Here is a 21,847-nt window from a genome sequence, read left to right as displayed (position 1 = left end):
TGGTGGGGAAAGAAGCTCCTGAAAAACATATGTTTGGATCTTTCATGAGCTTCAGTAGGCTTAAAGGTAAAGGGACCCCTGACCTTTAGGTCCAGTCGTGACTGACTCTGGGGTTGCGGCGCTCATCTTGCTTTATTGGCCGAGGGAGCCGGCGTACAGCTTCTGGGTCATGTGGCCAGCATGACTAAGCTGCTTCTGGCAAACCAGAGCAGCGCACGGAAACACCGTTTACCTTCCCGCTGGAGCGATACCCATTTATCTACTTGTACTTCAATGTGCTTTCGAACTGCTAGGTTGGCAGGAGCAGAGACTGAGCAATGGGAGCTCACCCTGTCATGGGGATTCGAACCGCTGACCTTCTGATCGGCAAGCCCTAGGCTCTGCGGTTTAACCCACAGTGCCACCCGTGTCCAGAATAAATGGCTTAGTCCAGAATAAATGGTTTAGGGCTGATAACCTGTCGCTGAAGATATGATAGAATGCCAGAATGTTGTTCTAACCAACTTTTTGCTCGAGTAGTTTGACCAAAGGTGCCCTGTGCAACTGGAAAAGCAATTCAGCTGTGCAAGGTGGCCCCCACTTTCTGCTGCAGCCCCCCATTCCATATCACATACCATTCTAAAGGAATTCCAAATTCTCAGGAGTTCTGGGGTTTTTTTTGGGGGGGGGGGAGAAAGTGGTCAGCAAGGAAGACAAATTGATGGGGGAACCCCATTCCAAAAGCAGTGTTCCACTCTTGCTTCTCTGAACCCAAAACAAACCTATTTTATAGTTTATTTTCCTCATTGTGTTTCCTTAATTCTTGTGCCTACAGTGTGAATCTTAGCCTTAAAAGTATTCTTGTTCTTGTTTGAATAGTCGTCTTTTCATTTGGATGAGTCAGGTATATCCTGTTGACTCCTGTCAGAGGCACCATGTGTCTCCTATCTGGGCTTAATACTATAACCCTAACACTAACCACTAACTTTTGAAGTGTTTCCATGGGGAAAATCTCCCAATTTCTGGAAAGTTGAACCCTTTCAGATTTTGGAAATGGTGCCTCTAGATATGTTTGTTAAAACACTAGAAGTTTGTAGGGTGGTTGTAGGGAGGAAAAACATGGTTTCATAGAAACCGCTCCATTATCATTATCCAACTCTGGGGTTAAACTCTGTATTAGTGGTAGTAGTTGTTGTTGTAGATTATAACTGGAGTAAATGGCTTTTCTTATAGATATTTAGATATGTGCATTTGACTGTAGATTTTATTATTTATTTATTTATTTATTTATTCCCCAACCAGTCTTTAAACAAAAGATTAAAAATATAGTGGAACCTCGAGCTACAAACACCTCAGGTTACAAACGCTTCAGGTTACAAACTCTGCTAACCTGGAAGAGTTACCTCGAGTTGAGAACTTTGCCCCAGGATGAGAACGGAAATTGTGTGCTGGCAGCGCAGTGGCAGCAAGAGGCCCCATTAGCGAAAGCACACCTCTAGTTAAGAACAGTTTCAGGTTAAGAACGGACCTCCGGAACAAATTAAGTTCATAACTAGAGGTACCACTGTACATTAAAACATCAGTAATTAAAACCTTCCCTAAACAGGGCTGCCTTCAGATGTCTTCTAAATGTCATATAGTTGTTTTTCTCTTTGACATCTGATGGGAGGGCATTCCACAGGGCGGGTGCCACTACCGAGAAGGTCCTCTGCCTGGTTCCCTGTAACTTTCCTTCTTGCAGTGTGGGAACTGCCAGAAGACCCTTGGAGGAGGACCTCAGTGTCCAGGCTGAATGATGGGGGTGGAGACGCTCCTTCAGGTATACTGGGCCAAGGCTGTTTAGGGCTTTAAAGGTCAGCACCAACACTTTGAATTGTGCTCGGAAACGTACTGGATTTCCTATTTTCAAGGCTATCAAGACAGAGGCAGGATGCTTTGCTTCTGTTACCTCTTCTGTTTTCTACCGTGTCGTTTTTAGGAAGTGAAAAATAGCCTTGCTGGTGCCAACCAAGAGTTAACCCATTGGCAAGCCAAGAGTGCAGATCGAGAATGTTTAATAGCCACTTTGAAAAAGGAACTTCAGAATCTACTGCACTGCTGGGAGAAGGAGAAAGTGCGTTGTGAAGAATCCGAACATGATATCCAGAAGCTTGCTCAAGCTTATGAGAAGGATACAGAGGTATTATCAGGAACAAGATGTCTGTCCAAATGCATCTTTAATCCTAACATTTCACATTTGCATATATCAGATGACTCGTTTGTAGATTTAGATTCCACAATAAGATATTACATTACGGCAGGCCTTCTGCAAGGCCCATATGTGATTTTACTTCTGCCATCAAGTATTTTATTCATTTCAGTTTTAAGAAAAATATTATGGAGCTCTTGCGAAGAGACATAAGTGTATTTTAAGAAACATGTCTAGGTTGGGGGTTTTCATACATATTTTTAGCTCCTGCTTTGCTAAATCAAACATATACATTTGGAACATATCTACATTTGGAACGGATTAACTTTGCAATCCCTTGGCACTAATTGCTATTAACTGTTTCAAATGACAACCAAAGAATACAGCAAGGCATATAGGATCTGGGTCATCTTACGCGCCCACCAACCAAGTAAAACTAGTTTCCTGTTTTTTGGGTAGCGGCAGATTACAGTCTGCCGTGTACAATAATTGTTTCATGAAGTGTTATTTTGAAACACGCTTTCTACCATGTTGTTTATCCTATTTTTAAAAACACACAGCGTGCTTGCACTTAGTTGTTGTTGCTGTAGGTTGGTTGTTGTTATTTTGCACACACAACTTTTCCTGCGCTAGGTACATCAACTGTATTATTCTTTATCTAAATTGTGCTGCATATTGAGCTCATTACTCTAACAAATACGAGCGGGAATGCCAAGTGAGTAAAAAGGAAACATTCTTTCCACCCTTCTAACAGTCTGGGATTTAAATTGTGTCCATATGGACCGGTTGGAATTGTTCTTCTCATCAGATAGTGATTAAAGTAGAGGAAACTAGAAGCCTGACTATATTGTAAAGTCAGCGTGTCTACAGTGTTGTGGTTGGGTTCGACATGTGTGAATTGATTCTGGGACCTTGGATTCCTTCTCCAGGCCAAACGGATGATTACCATGCTTGGTTTATCACAGCCCAAGCAAAAAGGACACAATGGCGACAGATTAAATTAACAACGAGAAGCCAAAGATTGGGTGGAAACGCTTTTTGTTAATATTTCACTGTGCCTTGTTGGTGGTTTCCCACGAGGGATTTAAAACACCAAAATATGGTCGAGGGATGGGGGAGAATCACAATAGCAATTCCATTCTTAATGCCTTTGTAAAATCTCTTTGGAAACGTTCTGAGTTGGACCGTATCTAAAGCATACTGGAAGCCGTGGAAATCTTTTTTACCAAACCTAGTGGGGTTTGGATCGGGATTCTAGCTTTTGGTTTGGACTTGGAGAAAAACTCTTAAATCAGTTTGCATCATGTGAAATGATGCAGGATGCAGTTCTTCTGCCCTGTAGATTGATGAGAAACCAGAAGAATTGTCAGGGAGCTATAATGTTGGCCCTATAGCTAATAATAGAATCACAGAATTATGGAATTGGAAGGGGACTCAAAGGCCATCTAGTCCAATCCCCTTCAGTGCATGAATCTCAACTAAAGCATCCATGACAGATGGCCTTCCAACCTCCACTTAAAAGCCTCCAAGGAATGAATAGTCTTAATTTGTTTTCCCAAATATATTTGTGTTGTAACCTACATACAGTGGTACCTCTGGTTGCAAACGGGTTCCGTTCCAGAGCCCCGTTTGCAACACGAGCAGAATGCAACCCGCGTCTGCAGGTCGCGATTCGCCGCTTCTGCACATGCGCATGATGTCATTTTGAGCGTCTGCACGAGCGACGAAACCCGCAAGTAAACTTTTCCAGTACTTGCGGGTCGCCGCGGGATGTAACCTGAAAAGACATAACCTGAACAAATGTAGCAAGAGGTATGACTGTACTGGATACAGTTAATGCAAGAAAAAACCCCAAACTACTGCATTTTTCGCTCTATAGGATGCACCCGACCATAGGACGCACCTTGTTTTAGAGGGGGAGAACAAGGAAAAAATAAAATCTTCCCCTCTCTGCGCAGCGCCCTTTTAGCGAAGCGGCAGGAGAAACATTTATCCTGCCGCTTCGCTGAAGGGGCGCTGCGCAGAGAGGGGGAGAATTTTTTTCTCTTGTTCTCCCCCTCTAAAACAAGGTGTGTTCAGTCCGTTCAAGGTGCGTTCAGTCGCCTTCAGTGAAGGCAACCCGAAGCCTCCGGAGTGCAGTGGGAGTTCCCGCTGCGCTCAGGAGGCTTCAGGCGGCTACCTTGGAAGCCTGGAGAGCGAGAGGGGCCGGTAGGCATCGACCCCTCTCGCTCTCCAGGCTTCAGTGAAGGCAACCCAAAGCCTCCGGAGCATGGCGGGAGTTCCCGCTGTGCTCCGGAGGCTTCGGGTTCCTTTCGCTGAAACCAGGAGAGTTATGGAGACCTAAACTGCCTTTTTCAGAAGCTGACCCACCTAACACTCAGTTTGTCACTTACGCAAAGTGTTACTGTGGTCTTTTTGTTGCTTGCAGTCAAACCTTGCTTGTCAAAAGTTATCCGTTCCAGAAGCCCGTTCGGCTTCCGAAACGTTCAACAACCAAGGCGCAGCTTCCGATTGGTTGCAAGAGCTTCCTGCCACTCGAGCAGAAGCCACGTTGGACATTCAGCTTCCGAAAAACGTTTGAAAACCGGAGCATTTACTTCCGGGTTTTCAGCGTTTGAAACATTCAAAAACGGAGCCGTTCTGTAACCGAGGTTTGACCGTATTAGATAACTGCAATCAGCATCTCATTAACAGATTTGAAAATATGTTGGCTATGGTTTGCACAATTGTGCGGGGTCTGATCCTGCGCCTCTTCATTCTGCCCTTTGCCAGAGAGAAAAGCAGGTGCCCTGGCTTCTAGAAAGTGTCTGCAGGATCAGTCTGTGTGTGTGTGTGTGTGTGTGTGTGTGTGTGTAATGGGCAATTATCTGTTTTCTGATTTTGACTAATGATTGGAGCATAGGTCGTATATTCCTTTGGAACACACACATTATTGTTTACATGACGTATTTCATTGGACTCTGACTCCATTTACAGTTATTTCTCTCTCCCCCCCCCCGCCTTTTTCTTCCTTTTTATTAAATCCCATCTCGCAGGAGAAGCTAACCTTCCTCCACACTTTGTACCAGCACTTGGTAGCAGGCTGCGTTCTTCTTAAACAACCAGAAGGCATCCTGGATAAATTCTCCTGGCCAGAGCTTTGCACAGTCTTGCAGGAGAATGTTGATGCCCTGATCTTAGACCTCAACAAGGCTAATGAGAAGGTACTGTCCTCAGGCACCAACCGACTCTATTAAATCCAGTGACATTTGTCCACATCACAGTATCGTTAAAAAGGACTGACATTCATCTTATTTCAAAAAGAATTTGGATGTTAATAATTCAATACCGTTAATTACGGCTTGTCTACAGCTCGGTTTGATGCCATTGCTGTGGGCATGTAAATGTGACTGAAGTCTTTATGAAGTCTCTGAGCTCCAGCTTCTATGCAGGACTTGCTAATACTACTAGCCAGTGTTAGCCACAGGGACCTAATTAAAAGAAAATAAATTAATCTTACTGATGAAGCTATTCAAAGAACTTAGTCATTTACACTAATAAACCAACTCTTTATCTCGGCATAAAACAGAAACAAAATGCACCGACTGGAGGAACATCATCTTTAAAATATTTGCTTGCGAATTGGAGGGAATTATTTGGAGAGTGTTCCCAAGAAATGGCCCAGTCTCTTCTTTGATATGCTTACATTTTGTAAATATAATGCAGGGTGTAGTGATAAATACATCATGAGTTTAAAGAAGATAAATATTTTCCTCAAGGGAGGCCCCGGCAGTGAAGTTCTTGAATATGCTGTGCGGTTTTCGCTGAAAATAAATAATTCCCCTATTTTGTTATGATGAAGTGGCTTGACAGCCTTAGTTGTAATGTTTCTGCAGACTTCCATTCCTGGCTCATTGGGTGAGCTGCAGTTGCGTTCTGTGGTCTAGTAGCAAAGTTTCAGATTTTGGCCTCTCTCCGGAGGGACGGGGAGGAGGAAATGTTTTGCATTGGCCAGAACTCATTTCAAGTCTAGGATGAAGGGATGGTTTAAGTCTACACCTAAGAGCCAAGCGAACGCACTAAGGAAATTTCGTTTGAAATATTGCCCCCCGCCCCAAAGTAGTTAATCCAAACTGGTAGTCGAAAAAGCACTTTGAAGCTCTACAAACTGCTGAATAAATGCCTCGGTCAGCTAAGTGGTTGAGGATGGTCGTGACTGGGGCTTAACTGGAGATTTTACTACCCAGTGTATAGAAACTGCAGTTATATACTTTATTTGGGTTCTTTCCCACATGCTTTTTCAATCCTGTCAGATTCCCAAAGTGGAATTAAAAGATTGTAAACATGTAAATAGAATTGCAAGCAGGAAAAAAAGTAGAATTAAATCAACAGCCAGCATTAAAACAATTGGTAAAATGTGGGGTATATGAAGCCTGCCTAAAAATAAAGGTCTTCAAAAAAGAGGGGAAGCTCCTAGATCTTTCACAGGGTGCTGAGAAGATTCCAAAATCTAGGGACGCAGCTCCCCAAACATGCATTGAAATAGGCAAAAAGGAAGGCATTGCCATCATTTTGTAAGACGGAACTGGTTCAGTTTCTCATCCAAGCAGCACAGAGAACTTCAACACTCCCAAACCCTCTTCTTGTTTTTATTAAGCCTAGTTTTGAAACAAATCAAAAGGTAACATCATTATCGGTTAATTATGAGGCTAGATTAACTTAAGTTAACTAGGGAGTGCTACTTCCCAAACTACTTTTGTTGTAATAAATATTCTCCTCTGCTGTTGCATAAAAAGAATACGTTTAGCCTTGCTGTCTAGATTATCTGCATTAAAACAAACCTAGAGACATGCCAATTTAAGCACATTTCCTTAACACCCGACAAACAACCGCTTTTAAATCTTTGAAATTCTGACAGGAGTGGATCACCCGAACCATCAAACAATAACGACAGAACTTAATCTGTTTTCAGGAGTTGTTGTTTTGAGAAATAGAGCAACTGTATATGTTGAAAGCTGGGTGGGGGTACTAATAAATTATTATTACAGTGGTGCCTCTCAAGACGAAATTAATCCGTTCCGCGAGTCTCTTCGTCTAGCGGTTTTTTCGTCTTGCGAAGCAACCCTGTTAGCGGATTAGCGCTATTAGCGGTTTAGCGGCTATTAAAGGCTTAGCGGCTATTAAAGGATTAGCGGCTAAAAGGCTATTAGCGGCTTAGCAGCTTAGAAAAAGGGGGGAAAGCGGGGGGGGGGAGGTAAGCGGAACACTTGCAAGACGTTTTCGTCTTGCGAAGCAAGCCCATAGGGGAAATCGTCTTGCGAAGCAGCTCAAAAACGGAAAACCCTTTCGTCTAGTAGGTTTTCCATCTTGCGAGGCATTTGTCTTGCGGGGCACCACTGTATTATTATTATTACTCTCTAAAATTGTGCATAAGCTTATCCATTGGGTATAGCAAATATGTAACGCTTTCCCCATCAGATTAGTTTTTAATGTGTCTATATTCACGGGTTAATTAATTCAACAGGAAAATCACTTCGCCTAGCATGCTGCTTTACAAGGCAGTTTGCTTTGTGCAGTGCCTAATCACAGCACAAGAATCTGCCCAATCCATCATTTGGGCCCTGTTACTGATTTGCAACAGGGAAGGTGGCGAGTGAGTAGAGAACTCGGTGCAGGGACAGATTAGCTGCCAAACTCGCCTGAAGACTGATGGATGGGATCTCCAGACCAGCCATAGGCAAAATCTGGCCCTCCAGATATTTGGGACTACAATTCCCACCACCCCTGACCACTGGTCCTGTTAGCTGGGGAATTGTAGTCCCAAACATCTGGACGGCCAGAATTTGCCTATGCCTGCTCTAGACCCTACTACCTCCTGTAGTGGTGTTGCGTCCTTTGCTGGTGCCCGGGGCGTACTCGCAGGGCAGGACACAGAGGGTGAACACACACCCTGTGCCAGCCCTTGCCGCCCACACCACTGGGTGGGCATGGAGCACAGAGGGTTCACAGGGCTGTGCTGCACCACCTGCCCAGGCAGGGGTGGAGCCTGGCCAGCCAACGCAGGCCCTGGTGTGCTCACAGCCGGGCAGCCATTCAGAGACCCTTGATGGTAGGCTGGGAAGGATGGGGATTCCTGCATGGGGACGCCTGGTTTCTGCCCTCTCAAAATCGTGTCGTCAGAAACACCATAGCCAGACACTAGAGAGGCCTGTCAAGAGTAATCATGGACCAATGGTACCAAATAGTATGGGAAACAGTCTTATTAGAAAAACTAACCAATAAACTGGACGCTGGTGGCGCTGTTGGTTAAACCACAGAGCCTAGGACTTGCCGATCAGAAGGTCGGTGGTTCAAAAGCACGTCAAAGTGCAAGTAGGGAAGATAAACGACGTTTCCATGCGTTTCTCTGGTTCGCCAGAAACGGCTTAGTCATGCTGGACACATGACCCGGAAGCTGTATGCCGGCTCCCTCGGCCAATAAAGCGAGATGAGTGCTGCAACCCCAGAGTCTGCCACGACTGGACCTAATGGTCCAATAAACTGAAACTGATACGGGGACAAATGGAAGAAGATGCCTTCACCCCGGTACAGCTCTCCTTTATCACATACACAGCCCAACAAGACAAGGACAAGAATCCACCAACAGCATACAAATCAATATGGCTAACCTGATTCAAAAACACTCACTCACACATGAAAACCAAGTTCACTACAGCCAATCAAAGACAGCCAAACACACCCTGGGCCAGGGGTCAGCAAACCTATTTAGCAGGGGGCTGGTCCACTGTCCCTCAGACCTTGTGGGGGGGCCGGACTATTTTTTTTGGGGGGGGAAATGAATGAATTCCTATGCCCCACAAATAACCCAGAGATGCATTTTAAATAAAAGGACGCATTCTATTCATGTAAAAACACACTGATTTGCGGACCATCCGCGAGCCGGATTGAGAAGGCGATCAGGCCAGATCTGGCCCCTGGGCCTTAGTTTGCCTACCCATGCGCTAGGCCAGCGGTTCTCAACCTGTGGGTCCCCAGGTGTTGTTGGACTAAAACTCCCATCATCCCTGAGCTCTGGCGTTGCTAGCTAGGGGTGATGGGAGTTGTAGTTCAACAACATCTGGGGAGCCACAGCTTGAGAACCGCTGCCCTAGGCCAACTTCTCTCACCACCAAAGGAACACAAGCAAATAGTCAAGGGGACCCGTACAAGCGATGCTGACACAAAACCCCACACATACATTAAGTAAAAAAGAAATATCACCACCCAACTCCACCGCACTCACCATGGCCCCCTCCACCTCCCCCCCCCTTTTGTAAACCAGGAAACCTTTAATAAAAAATACGTTTTTAAAAAACCCCGTGTATCCATACCGTGGCCCCCCTGTCGTCGTCCCCGCTACACCCCTGAGCTCCTGGCTTCTTTCTTTCACTAGTGTGGGTCTTTATGCTGAGGCTTTTGGAAGATAAACCGATAGTGAAGCCTGCGTACTAGTTTATTATCGGAATTTTCATTTGTGCAATGTGAGTCAGAACTCTGGATGTAGTTGGTTTTTCACTGTTACCAAAGAGCTCTTGATTTCCCCCCGGGTCGTGGGGTTCGGCCCACGATGTTGAATACTTTTCCAAGTGCCCTGGTTTAAGTTAGGGCTGGGAATATACCCATAAAGAATGCTAAACAAAGATTTTCTTTCATGCTATAACCATGCAGATATCTCACCTTGAGTATGTTTGTAAGAACAAGTCTGATACGATGAGGGAGCTTCAACAGACCCAGGAAGACACTTTCAGCAAAGTAACGGAACAGATGAAAGCTCAGGAAAGCTGTTGGGTGAAGCAGAAGAAGGAATTGGAACAGCAATATTCTGGGCTCCTCGGGGAAGTTCATGCAAGGGCACAGGTACAATATTTCTGCCAGGAAACCATAAACTTCTAAAAGTATTCTTTAAATATTTAGTATATTATTTCAGTGGTTTAGGTTCCAAACCAATTTTAAATTGCTTGGGAATATCTGTGTGCTTAAAGAAATGATTTTCTTTCTCTCTCTTTTTGGTACTATTAACTTCTACTTTCTTTAGGAAGGTTATGAATTTGTGTGAAGGCATTCCAGAACTTGCATTGTTTAATTGGATCCTGCAGTTGTATTTCCCATTTAGTTACCATGCGAAAGTTACCTGCAGAGTGAAAACATTGGCTTCTTTGTGTTATTACGCGGAGCACCAGATGCTTTCGCCTCTTGGTGATTGCTCTTCCTACGGTGCGGTAGAATTAAACTTATTGAAATTCACTTTATGCTGAACTGCGTATCAGGCATCGGTTCATAGGCTAGTTGCTGTAACAAAAGGTGGTTAAACACATAGAAACAGCCTGCACTCTTGTGAGCGAGGTAGCAAGATAAAGTAGTCTTGGCATAAGCTATTTATCCTAGCTAAAGGTGATGGTACCCCAAGGACGCCAGTATCTGTTGGACTATATTTTCTGAGTTTATGAACACTCAAAGGCCGTTGACTGTGGCTTTTGTTGTCCTCTGCCCTAAGGTGTAAAGAAGTATCCACCATGATACTGCAACAAGAGTTAATTTGTAAATCTTCTGTATAATTAATATTCACTTAATATTCATTATTAAGGGTCTGCAACAAGAGTTAATTTGTAAATCTTTCGTAGAATTAATATTCACTTAATGCTTTGTTGGCGGAGTAGCTCAATTGCAGCTAGGAAGCCCAAATTCTTTCCTTGAAATTAGAACAATGTCCAAACACTTGTTTAAATATTCAAAAGTGTTGACTTGTAGAACATATAGCTAAAGAAGTATATATGCAAAGTATTTACATTTGTGTGCTTATCCAGGCCTACAATGCCGGAATCTCAGCTAAAGCTTCCGTGGCAGATGGCAGTCCAACCTCTGCTTAGAAACCTCCAAGGAAAGAGTTCACCACCTCCCAAGGGAGCCCGTTCCACTGTCAAACAGCTCTTCCCATCTTCTTTCTGATGTTTAGTTGGAATATTCTTCTATGTAACTTGAATCCGTTAGTTCAGGTCCTACAATCAACAGCAGGAGAAAACAAGCTTCTCTGTCTTCCCTTTAGATATTTGTCTCAGGAGTTCAGCCTACACTCTAGTAGGACCCTGGCAGAGACACATGCCCGACTGGCATGTTCCCTACCTCCCGGTCGATCGTTCGGGAGCTTCATAAGCCTTCTTCAGTCCGAACATCACAATGACCGATGCCAACAGACATTGGCACACTTAGGGAGCCGCAGAGTTTGCGCATCATGCGTTAACAGACCTCAGCAACTCAGCATTTTGGCTAATCTACTTTATTTACATATAAACATACATGGAGCATTGCAATATGGCTCCCTCTCTCTCTAGCATCAGACAGCAGAGAGAAAAAGAACAAAGGACAATAGTCCCACTTCATGGAACACAGTAACACAAACATCGTGTCTCTGTCAGTTCTCACTCTGTGGAGTCATAACATATACCGTCATGAGATAGACTAAAATCCCATGACTGCAATCATGGAGCAGGAATTCTAACAATTTGAATAGACATGGCGGTCACATCTCATCTGTCTCCTCTTTTCCAGGCTAAGCATACCCAACTCCCTCAGTCATTCCTCATTTGGTTTCCAGATCTTGATCTTCTTCTTCAATTTGTATACTGATCTACATCTGTAGATTGGTTTCCCTCCTCTGCACATGTTCTAGCTTGTAGAATATCCTTCTTCTCCCATTCTTGGGCATAGTTCTTGTGCGGGTGGGTGGTCACAGACCCGATCCAGGCGCTCTTGGAGGAAACTGGTTTTCTAGATCCATTTAGTCCATTCCCTCATTCGCACCCTCTTTCATGAGTGGCAGCTCCCACCCCTTCTTAACATATCCTCAGGTTAAGAACCTGTGGCTGCCTGATCCCATGCTCCTATGCTCCAGCCCCTTAGACTCACAAAAATAGGATTGCTCTGGTTTAAAGGTTATCCTGAGAGGACACAGAGTTGTGCGATGCATTCCCCACTTAGAAGAAAGAGTAAACGTTGCTGCAAGGCAACAGCTTTGAAATACCCTGAGAAATGCTCAGAACCAAACAACTTTCAGAAAGAGATTGTGGCATAGCCTTCCTTGCGCTGTTCCACAATTGGGACATATTTTATGTCCCCAGCTGTCAAAAACCACCCAGCACATTCTAACTTAGCCTACTCCTGATGCATCCTTTTTAAAAATTTATGCTGAATTTTAGATTAGGGAAACACTCAAACATTCATTTTCCTCACCTCAATTCTGAAGTCATGCAGTTTTGGAACATCAGAAACCAGTGACTTAGTTGTAGTCTAGCACCCTTTAGGATTCTGTATAGGGATGTGTAGGAATATCAGCATCCAGTAAACACAAAACAGTGTTTTAATAAAACCATTACTGTAGCATAGCGGTTAAGGCAAAGATCAGGGAACTTCTGCCGTCCAGTTCAAATCTCACCTTGGCTGTGAATCCCTGGAGTCAGGCTTGTCAACGCTATGGGGCTGAGGTCTCTACAGCCCCCCAATGTCCACAGAGATGGGGCTCAGCCCCCCCCAATCTTGAGGGGGAAGAGGAGGCATGGTGGGATGTTGCCCTGACATCGTGCGACCTTGGCAGGATGTCACCCTGGGCCGGCCAGCACGGCCTGGAGCGCAAATGTCACATGGCTGGGCTCTACCCATGTGACAGTCATGCACGGCGTCTGTGACGTCATGTGCAGCTCTCCCCCCAGTGTTGAGCACAACTCAGCACCTTGTTCCCTGCGTAGTCTTGGCTTATCTTCCAGGAATAATAGCATCCTATCAACATTTCAGGGTTGTTTGATAGATGATAGAGATTATTTACTTGACCTGAATTGAGCACGTAGGTGCTGTATAAATACTAAGCATTGCTATAATATACTGGCTCCCAGTATGTTTCCGAGCACAATTCAAAGGGTTGGTGCTGACCTTTAAAACCCTAAATGGCCTCGGTCCAGTATATCTGAAGGAGCGTCTCCACCCCCATCGTTCAGCCCGGACACTGAGGTCCGGCTCTGAGGGCCTTCTGGCGGTTTCCTCCCTGTGAGAAGCCAAGTTACAGGAACCAGGCACAGGGCCTTCTTGATAGTGGCACCCGCCCTGTGGAACGCCCTCCCACCAGATGTCAAAGAGAAGAACAACTACCATACTTTTAGAAGACATCTGGAGGCAGCCCTATTTAGGGAAGCTTTTAATGTTTAATAGATTATTCTATTTTAATATTCTGTTGAAAGCCACCCAGAGTGGCTTGGGAAACCCATCCAGATGGACGGGGTATAAATAGTAGTAGTAGTAATAATAGTAATAATAATAATAATAACTACTACTACTACTACTACTACTACTGCAACTACGCAAGGCTTGGGAACTTGTATCCCTCTACAACCTGCTGGGACTCCAGCTCCCATCATTTCCAGCCAGAGTGCCCAGAGGTCAGGAATGATGGGAGTTGTAGTCCAACAACATCGATAGGCCACCTCCTTTACAAACAACTATCCCATTTTGTGGATATAATCAGAAGCACAGGTACACAGGCAAAAAGATATTCATATAAAAACAAATAATGCAATAGTGAATAGATCTATGGGGGGGGAATGAGACTCATCAAATAGAAGGGTTGGGGGATTCTCTAGGGCAAGGGATGCCCCTCCCTTTGAAGAATTGACTTGCTTTATGAAGGAGCAGGACTGTTATCAGAAGAGGTGAATTAGTTGAAGACTATCATGTGTTCAGTGGAATCAAAGTGAGGGTTGTAAGAGAGGAAAATAAAATAGTTGAAATAAAGTGAAGTCCTTTGAAGCCCAGGTGTCATTAAGTCTCCAGTTTGCAGTCTTGTCTTCTTGCCAACATAAAGGATAAAGACCCAGCAAGAAACAGGATAAAATAGAGTTGTACTCTCCAGGGGAGTGACTAATTTTTTTAAAGGGTTCTTGAAGTCCGCAGAGTGCCGTAACCCAGGGAGCCACCTCTCAAAGCTGCTCCACTCCATGAAGTCGGGCTGCCAGTCTTTCAAGGCACAGAATCTCGCTGTTCCTTTCAAGAAATTGTACTTTTAAGGTTCTGAGGAAATATTAGAAGCAACGTAGGTTTGGGCACAAAACAATTACAAGCTGCTGAAGGGGGAAAAAATGCAGCCTGTGCGTCTACATTTATATGGCAAAGGAAGGAAGATTGCTGTACAGTGGATGCTCGGGTTGCGAATGTGATCTGTGCGGGATGCACATTCACAACCTGCAGCGTTCGCAACCCATGTCTGCGCACGTGCAGGTTGCGATTTGGCGCTTCTGCGCATGCGCAAACCACCGAAACCCGGAAGTAACTCGTTTAGGTACTTCTGGGTTTCAGCGGTCTGCAACCCAAAAAACGCAACCTGAAGCGTCTGTAACCCGAGGTATGACTGTACTTTTAGATAGATAGATAGATAGATAGATAGATAGAGTGATACTTGGCCTACTTGTTTTTAGTAACAGATACCAGCTGAGCTTTTCTTTTTGACTCTATATGAGTTTATATTTGCCTTCTTAAATTCTGGACGTTTCACCTCTGAGGGCCAAGATCTGCGAGTTGTTTGTGTTTGCTTCCTCCCCCACCGCGCTTCCCAAATTCAGGTTACCTTTTTCCTACTTCTAGAAGCAAAAATCAGTTGCTAATAATTCTGTAGTTTCTGGGCTGATGTTCAGGTTTCATTTTGAAGTATTTTGTTAAGTGCGTTTCCAGGATTGTAGGGATTAATTAATGTAATTAGCCCTTGCATTTTTGCCTAACGGGAAATACTAATATCAGTTCTGCATAAGATTTTGCATACATTATTCATGTATGTGTATATAGCCAGAGATTTGGGTGTTTGGTATGCTCTTTCCCCATGACTTGACACCTTTTTAAACTCTGGTTGTTGGTTATTTATGCAGTCCCCATCACATTTTTCACTTATTTTGGAAGATCTGTTACTTTTTAGCAACTAGCCGCCTTCAGTGTTCCTTCTCCCTCTCCCTTTTACAACGCACATGGTATTTTCTTCCAAAAGACACAAGCAAGCTTTCTTGAACAGCGGTTGCGTTGACACAGCAACTGAGAACTGCAGTCAAAATACATGCCACTATGAAGATTGTGTCGGTTGTTTCGTATGGATGAGTTGCTTTAAAGCAAGCAGATGTGCTTGGGTTTAATCTACATCATTTGCTTGTGGAACCTTCAGTCATTCCAATGCCAATCTCATGGGAAAGTGGTTTCCAAATTAATGTGAGTGTTGTGGACAGGGTTGCGGACATCTGCCCAGATTTAGTTCCCGCAACAGCCATGGCTTCTTAAATGGGGGAGGAATTAGCCACACACCCTGTGAGTTGCATCCAGCGCTGTCCACAGAGAGTACCTTTAACGCAGTGGCACCTCCCTTCCTTCTCCTCTCCCTTTGCACCCTCTAAATCTGATCTGGAGGTCCTTCAACTCTCTGGAGCAGATTTTGAGGGTGTGCAGGGGTGACGGCAGTTGCAGAGGAAAGGAGGAGAAAGTTCCATTGTGTGGCAAGTTCCTGCCTCCCACCAGAAGAAATAAAGACACGAGACACAATAATTAAAGTTAATGGGCAAAAATTGGCCACAACTTTATTGGTTACAGGTGATGAGCGGTATTGGCTTAGGCACTGGTCCTAATCAACTATCCGGCTTCAGACCGTCTGTCTGAGAGGCCAGGAAGGGTTAACACCAGCAGGGGGAGCCCTGCTGATGCACATCAACTAGGCACTCCCCCGGGGTCACCGCTCAGGGGCGTGCCTTGGGCTCTGGCCTCCATAGGCTTCGGACGTGGCCATGCCCCCCAGAGTCCTTTACCGGACTACCCTTCGCAACTGGGGGAGGTGATGGCGCTCCCCCCATTCATCTACATAACACTACCGCAACCAATGCCTAACTGCCAAACCATGGAAGTTGTGATGATTTGCTACGAGGTAGGCAAAAAACCCAAATGGCCGGTGCCAATTTGCCAGGTGGAAAAATTAACGGCGACCAACCAAAGTCCATAGCAAGGTCAAAGGAGAAACCTAAAGGGAGGGTGGGTGGGAAATTCCCCAGCTGATCGGCAGCAAAGAGGAAGCTCCTCTGCCACACTTGCCTTAAAGGTGGCAAGCCACACCCCCTGAGCCAGCTGATAGGCTGGCCAGGGGATGATGCGGCAGAGGATTCCCCCTGTACGCGCGGAGCTGGGAGCGCTAAGCCCGTAACACCACCTCCTCCCTAGGGTCGGAAGTGGCTTTGCACAAATGAAGCCTGCCTATTACAAGTCAAGAAAGGCTTAACTGCCTTAAGATCTCCATGGAGAGCTTTCTCTGCAATTCTCTTTTGACAGTTCGGTTGATAGGGTTGCCAAAATGGAAGCAAGGAAACGGTCATTCAAGAGAACCACCTGTTTTAAGTGTTCAGTGGTTAATTTACTATTGTAATAATGCTTCCTTTCTATGAGTTTGAATTATGCGAATTTTCACTTCCACTCGCATTTTCGTAATTGCAAATAATGTTTAAAGATGCAGGGTATTGGAATACAGCTCCCATCAGCCTCAACTAGCGTTGTGGCCAAAGGTCAGGAATGATGGGAGTTGTAGTTCAGCAATATCTAGAGGGCATCCCATTGGCTAGGCTTGTCGACGATGCGTAATTTCCTGAGACGGTAAAATATTCATTTTCCATTCACCAGCGTAGCTTAGATAAAGTAGATAAATGTATTAATAGTCCAGGATGCTGATTCAATAGAAAGGCAAACAGTTAGCCTGTCTAGTGAATTGGCATTCAGGGCCATGAATGAATTTAACTTATGCAAATACTGCATACAAAGCTTTTTATTATGTTGAAACTTTGCAATAGGCATCTACATCCATGCTCACTTTCATGGATTGAACGAGTTAGAGGTGTTGCATTCTCTCTCTCTCTCTCTCTCTCTCTCTGTGTGTGTGTGTATTACTGTGCATTACTGTGACTTCAATCTCACAATGCTTATTATTCAGTCATTAATTTACGTACTTGTCCGAATTAAGTTTTTGAGCATTTATTGGAATAGCAGGTATTATGTATGTGAAGAATAAAGCAATAAGTGATTGATCAAATAATACAAAGAGCGTTCTCTTGAAAATACAATTCTGCCCGAGACATAATTAATCTGTGAATATATAAGTAGGGGGTTGATTGCAAAGTAATTAAAAGATCACCTTTACTTTCCCCTTTCCAGCTGCTGCCTATCTATTTCTGTCTCTCCAGGTTTTCCCTAGTTTACTATTCTCTTTTGCTAAACTAACTTAACCCAGCCATGTGTCCCATTCTTGTCTTTAAAAAACAAACACCAAAACCCTAGCATAATTGTTCTTTAAGCCATTGACTTTGCTCTTGCTCATAGATAAGATGGTTAAGGATTACTGCACTATTGGCCTGCGTTACCATATTTTTCGGGGTATTGGACAAAGTTTTTTGACTCAAAAATCATGTCAAAAAACTGAGGTCGTCCAATACACGGATAGTGGCATGTGGGGGAAGAAGCGGTGCCCCGCCAGCCAGCTGGTTGGTGGGAGCGCAGCTTCCCCCGATGCCACAGCCAGCGGGGAGCAATCTGGGGGGTGTTTCCTGCCCACAGCTGCATGGGGGGAGAGGCTCAACAACTTTGGGCCACCTCCCCTCATTTTCTTAAAATTGAGTCCCCCCCAAATGGGGTGTGGTGGTCTTATACATGGGGGCAACTTATGGATGGATAAAATACACTAGTTGCTATGTTAAGTTGAATGCTGAAGTCGACACTTGCCCTGGCTCTTAGCGCCAGGCAAAGAAGTCAAACTCCTAGTCCGGCTGCTGTCAAAGGCTTTAATGCATAATGCAGATCAGTACCTGGGCAAAAGGCAGGTTACAAGGTAAGGCAGGTACATATGGTATACATTTGGCCAGCAGCAGAGCATTTGCCCCCGCTGCCCAGGCCAGGTGTGCTCCCGAGGGGAGCGTGGTGCAGAGAGTGCCCTCCCAGATGCAGGATAGCTGCTTGGGCGCCCAGGGCAGCGTAAATGCCCTGCAGCCAGGGGGTGGAGTGAGCCGCCCATGGCGGGCATTTGGTGTGCTGCCTGCCCGCGACTCCCAAGCCTCCACTAATCTGTCAAAACGAAGGGGGAAGGGGGGAATGCTGCTGGCAAAACGGCGCAGCTCCCCCCTTTACCCCAATGGTTCGGGGTAGGCTTGGGAGTCATAGGCGGGGGGCACACCAAATGTCACCCCCCTCAGTGAGGGCACCTGGGGTGGTGGGCATCTGGGGTGGTCCGCCCCCATCACCCCCCCTTCCTGTGCCCCTGCATTTTGCTAAGCACAAGTTGAGATGTTGATCCAACAGGTGACACGACGGCTGCATCTTCTAGCACAGCCTCAGTATAGGAAGTAGTCGAGTTTAGGGCTGGGCGCTATATCGTTCAAAACCAGCTTGAAGTCCGTATCACGATATCGGTTTCATGATATATATTTTTGTGACTTGGCAATATATCACGAATCACGATGTGTGTTAGGGCTGGGCGATATAGATCATCCAAAACTAGTTTCAAGTCCATATCGTGATATTGGTCTCATGACTTTTTTTTTGACCCGGCAGTATGTTGTGAATCATTGCTGGCGTGACATTTATTTATTTTTTAAAACAATCCTACTGAAGATTTTTAGTTCTAAAATCCAAAGGCATTTATAAAAAAGGTAATAAAAAGCAATATATCAAAAAAGAAGAATACAAAAGAGGAAGAAAATACAAAATGGAATACTCATGATCGTTACAGAACACAATGATATAAAAAAGAGAAGGGGGGGACAGAAAAAATAGCTAAGATAATGGAAAAGAATAGAAAAATAGATAAAAAGAACTCCCTCCTCCCTATCTGACAATTATCTGTAACAACAGTTATTCAAAATATTTAACATTTGCATTCCAGAATAGCTTTTTCCCATTTGCAGGATGTAACTTTCCCCAAATAAATTTCCCAAGCTCAGCCGTTAACTTTTAGTCACTCAGACAGTGCAATATGGCTGTTGTAAAGTCTTTCTAGTAATCCAAATTAATATTTATCCAGTTTCTATACAGTGGTACCTCGGGTTACATACGCTTCAGGTTACATACGCTTCAGGTTACTCCGCTAACCCAGAAATAGTGCTTCAGGTTAAGAACTTTGCTTCAGGATGAGAACAGAAATCGTGCTCCAGCGGTGCAGCGGCAGCAGGAGGCCCCATTAGCTAAAGTGGTGATTCAGATTAAGAACAGTTTCAGGTAAAGTACAGACCTCCGGAACGAATTAAGTACTTAACCTGAGGTACCACTGTATAAAATTTATTGTAAAGCCCTTTTAAACAGTTGCTGGTGTTATGTTTTAAGGACAGCGCTGCTTCTCTTCTTCCACTGATGAGCATCTTGACTTTTATAGGTTTGGAATATGAGATTAGGGCTTGGTGTTTTGTTTTGTTTTGTTTTTGTTTGTTTTTAATAAGCAGCTTCACTTTCATTGGCTCTTTAGCGAGCTCATAATTTTGAACATGCCTTTCCAGAGCTTGGATTTAATGAGCTGGTTACAGAGCGATGCAGCAGCTTTGGGGCTTTGATGTTCTGGAGCTTGCCATGTGCCCCATTGCTTCTGCCATTTCTCCCGATTTATAAAGAGGCTGCCGGTTGATTCCGTTCCTTGAAACCCATATCTCCTCCCATATTTGCAGAAATATCAAGAAATGGCAGAGAAAGCCAAGGAGAAGTTTGCCGCCGCCGAAAAGAGGCAGGAGCAGTTGCTCTTTGAGAACTCGCACTTTAAGACCATGTTGACTCAAAACCAAAAAGAGCACATGTCTCTTCTGGCGGCGTGCGCTCTGCTTTCCGGAGCCTTGTATGCGCTCTACAGCCGCTCGTGCGCCTTATCGACCCAAAGGGACTTCCTCCAAGATCAAGTCAACACCTGTGACATTTTCAAGCAAGAGATCCGGACTCTGGCCAACGTTTTGTCCGAGGCCGAGGAAAGGAAGCCGAGCGACGGCCAGGCGAAGAAGCAAAAACATGGCGGCAGCATGATCCACTTCTTCCGCAAGGGCGTCATTGCCGTGCTGGCAGCCAAAAGGCTTCAGGTCTTGGGCCAGTCCGGCAGCTCTCTTTTCTCCTGGGTGGACAGCTTCAGAGAAGGCATAGGAATCTTAGTCTGTGCAGGAGACTCCAAGGATGTGCAGAACCTGTCTAGTAAGATAATCAGCCGGTGATTTATATGTTTGGTGTCAAACTGCACTTTCAGTACTTAAATAACAATTATATTATGCCAAGGCAATGGGGGGCATAGGCTTTATAATTTGAGGGGGGAAATTATGTTTAAGCTGTTAGACCAAATTTAGCGTGTTAATTAAAAGAGCCCCAAACCCCCAGATACGGTGTTAAATGCACAGGAAACACACACACACCCATCTGAACTGATGGTAAACTGAATCTGAATTGACTGTGACCCATTGCAGACCTGATTGTGTTTAGGAAATGCAGAGTACACTTTCCATGTGGATTCAGGTCAGGCATAGGCAAACTCGGCCCTCCAGGTGTTTTGGGACTACAGCTCCCATCATCCCTAGCTAACAGGACCAGTGGCCAGTGATGATGGGAATTGTAGTCTCCAAACATCTGGAGGGCCGAGGTTGACTATGCCTGATTCAGGTCTCCATTCCGTGGTTTCTGGTTCCGTAGTATGGCGTAGCATGTTGCCTGCACCTGGGCAAGCCATGGTTAACACAAACGAGATCCCTTCAAATCCAGGGTTTGTGAGCTCTGCTGGCTAGTTTTAGCCATGGCCATTGCTTCTCCATGGTTAAAACAATCCGTGAAGGACTTAAAGCATGAGATAGGAGCGTGCAAGCCTAAGGCACATGTCTTAACCATGGTTAGGAGATTGGGCTTTTGTGTTGTCCCACGGAGCTCTGTACCAATGAAATCATGGAAGTTGTTTTATGGTAACCACAAGGAAGGCATTTTCAGTTGTAATCTATGGTTTGGCACATCTGAATTGAACTGCCATGAGATTAATAATTGGAACATTTGCAGATTTTTAAGAGTTGGTGTAGCATGAGCATAGCATAAGAGCACAGGAAGTTGCTTATCCCAAGTAAGGCCTCTGATCCATCTTGCTTAGCCTTGTCTATCTGACATCAGCAATGTCTAGGCAACACAATGATACGCAATAGACAATCTTTTATAGAATTCCTTCAAACCATAACAAGTCAAAAATTGAAATCTTTTATCTCAAAGTCTCTGAAAACCTTTAAATGAAGCGAGGTACCAGACTTTGTACGATGAAAGACAAGCTGTGAAGCTTTGTGTATTCAGCAAATATGATGTCCAACACTGAATAGTGATTCCGGATATTGACTACTGTTTCGTAGAATTCTTTGTCAGCGTGGTGGGAGGATATAGAATTGCTTCATAAACCCATCTTATTTCGATTGAATGTATGTAAATGAAAATATCAAACACTGTGGGACAGTGCTCATGTAATAATGTAATCATTGTGTTTTCCTAGCCCACCATCATGTGCTCTACTTCTAAGCTATAGCCCTTCCCCTGGTTGCTAAAGAGTGTGAGCTACGGACTAGAAAGTCTCTGGGTTAAATGTCTCCTGAGCTGTGAGCTCCCTAGATGGTCTTGAACCACTGTTCTTTC

The 21,847-nt window shown here is 44.6% G+C and overlaps 1 protein-coding gene across 1 annotated transcript in view; it reads left to right on the top strand.

Moving 5' to 3' along the window:
* The window catches only part of CCDC171 (coiled-coil domain containing 171), a 204,891-nt gene that overhangs the window by 69,460 nt on the left and 113,584 nt on the right, over nucleotides 1-21,847 (top strand). The window contains exons 14-17 of the mRNA XM_082206189.1: nucleotides 1,958-2,158; nucleotides 5,203-5,370; nucleotides 9,854-10,042; nucleotides 19,882-20,389. Of these exons, the coding sequence (XP_082062315.1) occupies nucleotides 1,958-2,158; nucleotides 5,203-5,370; nucleotides 9,854-10,042; nucleotides 19,882-20,389 (1,066 nt within the window). The remainder of the gene's footprint in view (nucleotides 1-1,957; nucleotides 2,159-5,202; nucleotides 5,371-9,853; nucleotides 10,043-19,881; nucleotides 20,390-21,847) is intronic.

The sequence above is a fragment of the Podarcis vaucheri genome (assembly GCF_965113315.1).
Source record: "Podarcis vaucheri genome assembly, chromosome: 17".
Taxonomy (NCBI): Eukaryota; Metazoa; Chordata; class Lepidosauria; order Squamata; family Lacertidae; genus Podarcis; species Podarcis vaucheri.
Note: the sequence above shows the minus strand (reverse complement) of the source record. Positions and strands in the feature narration are given on the sequence as shown.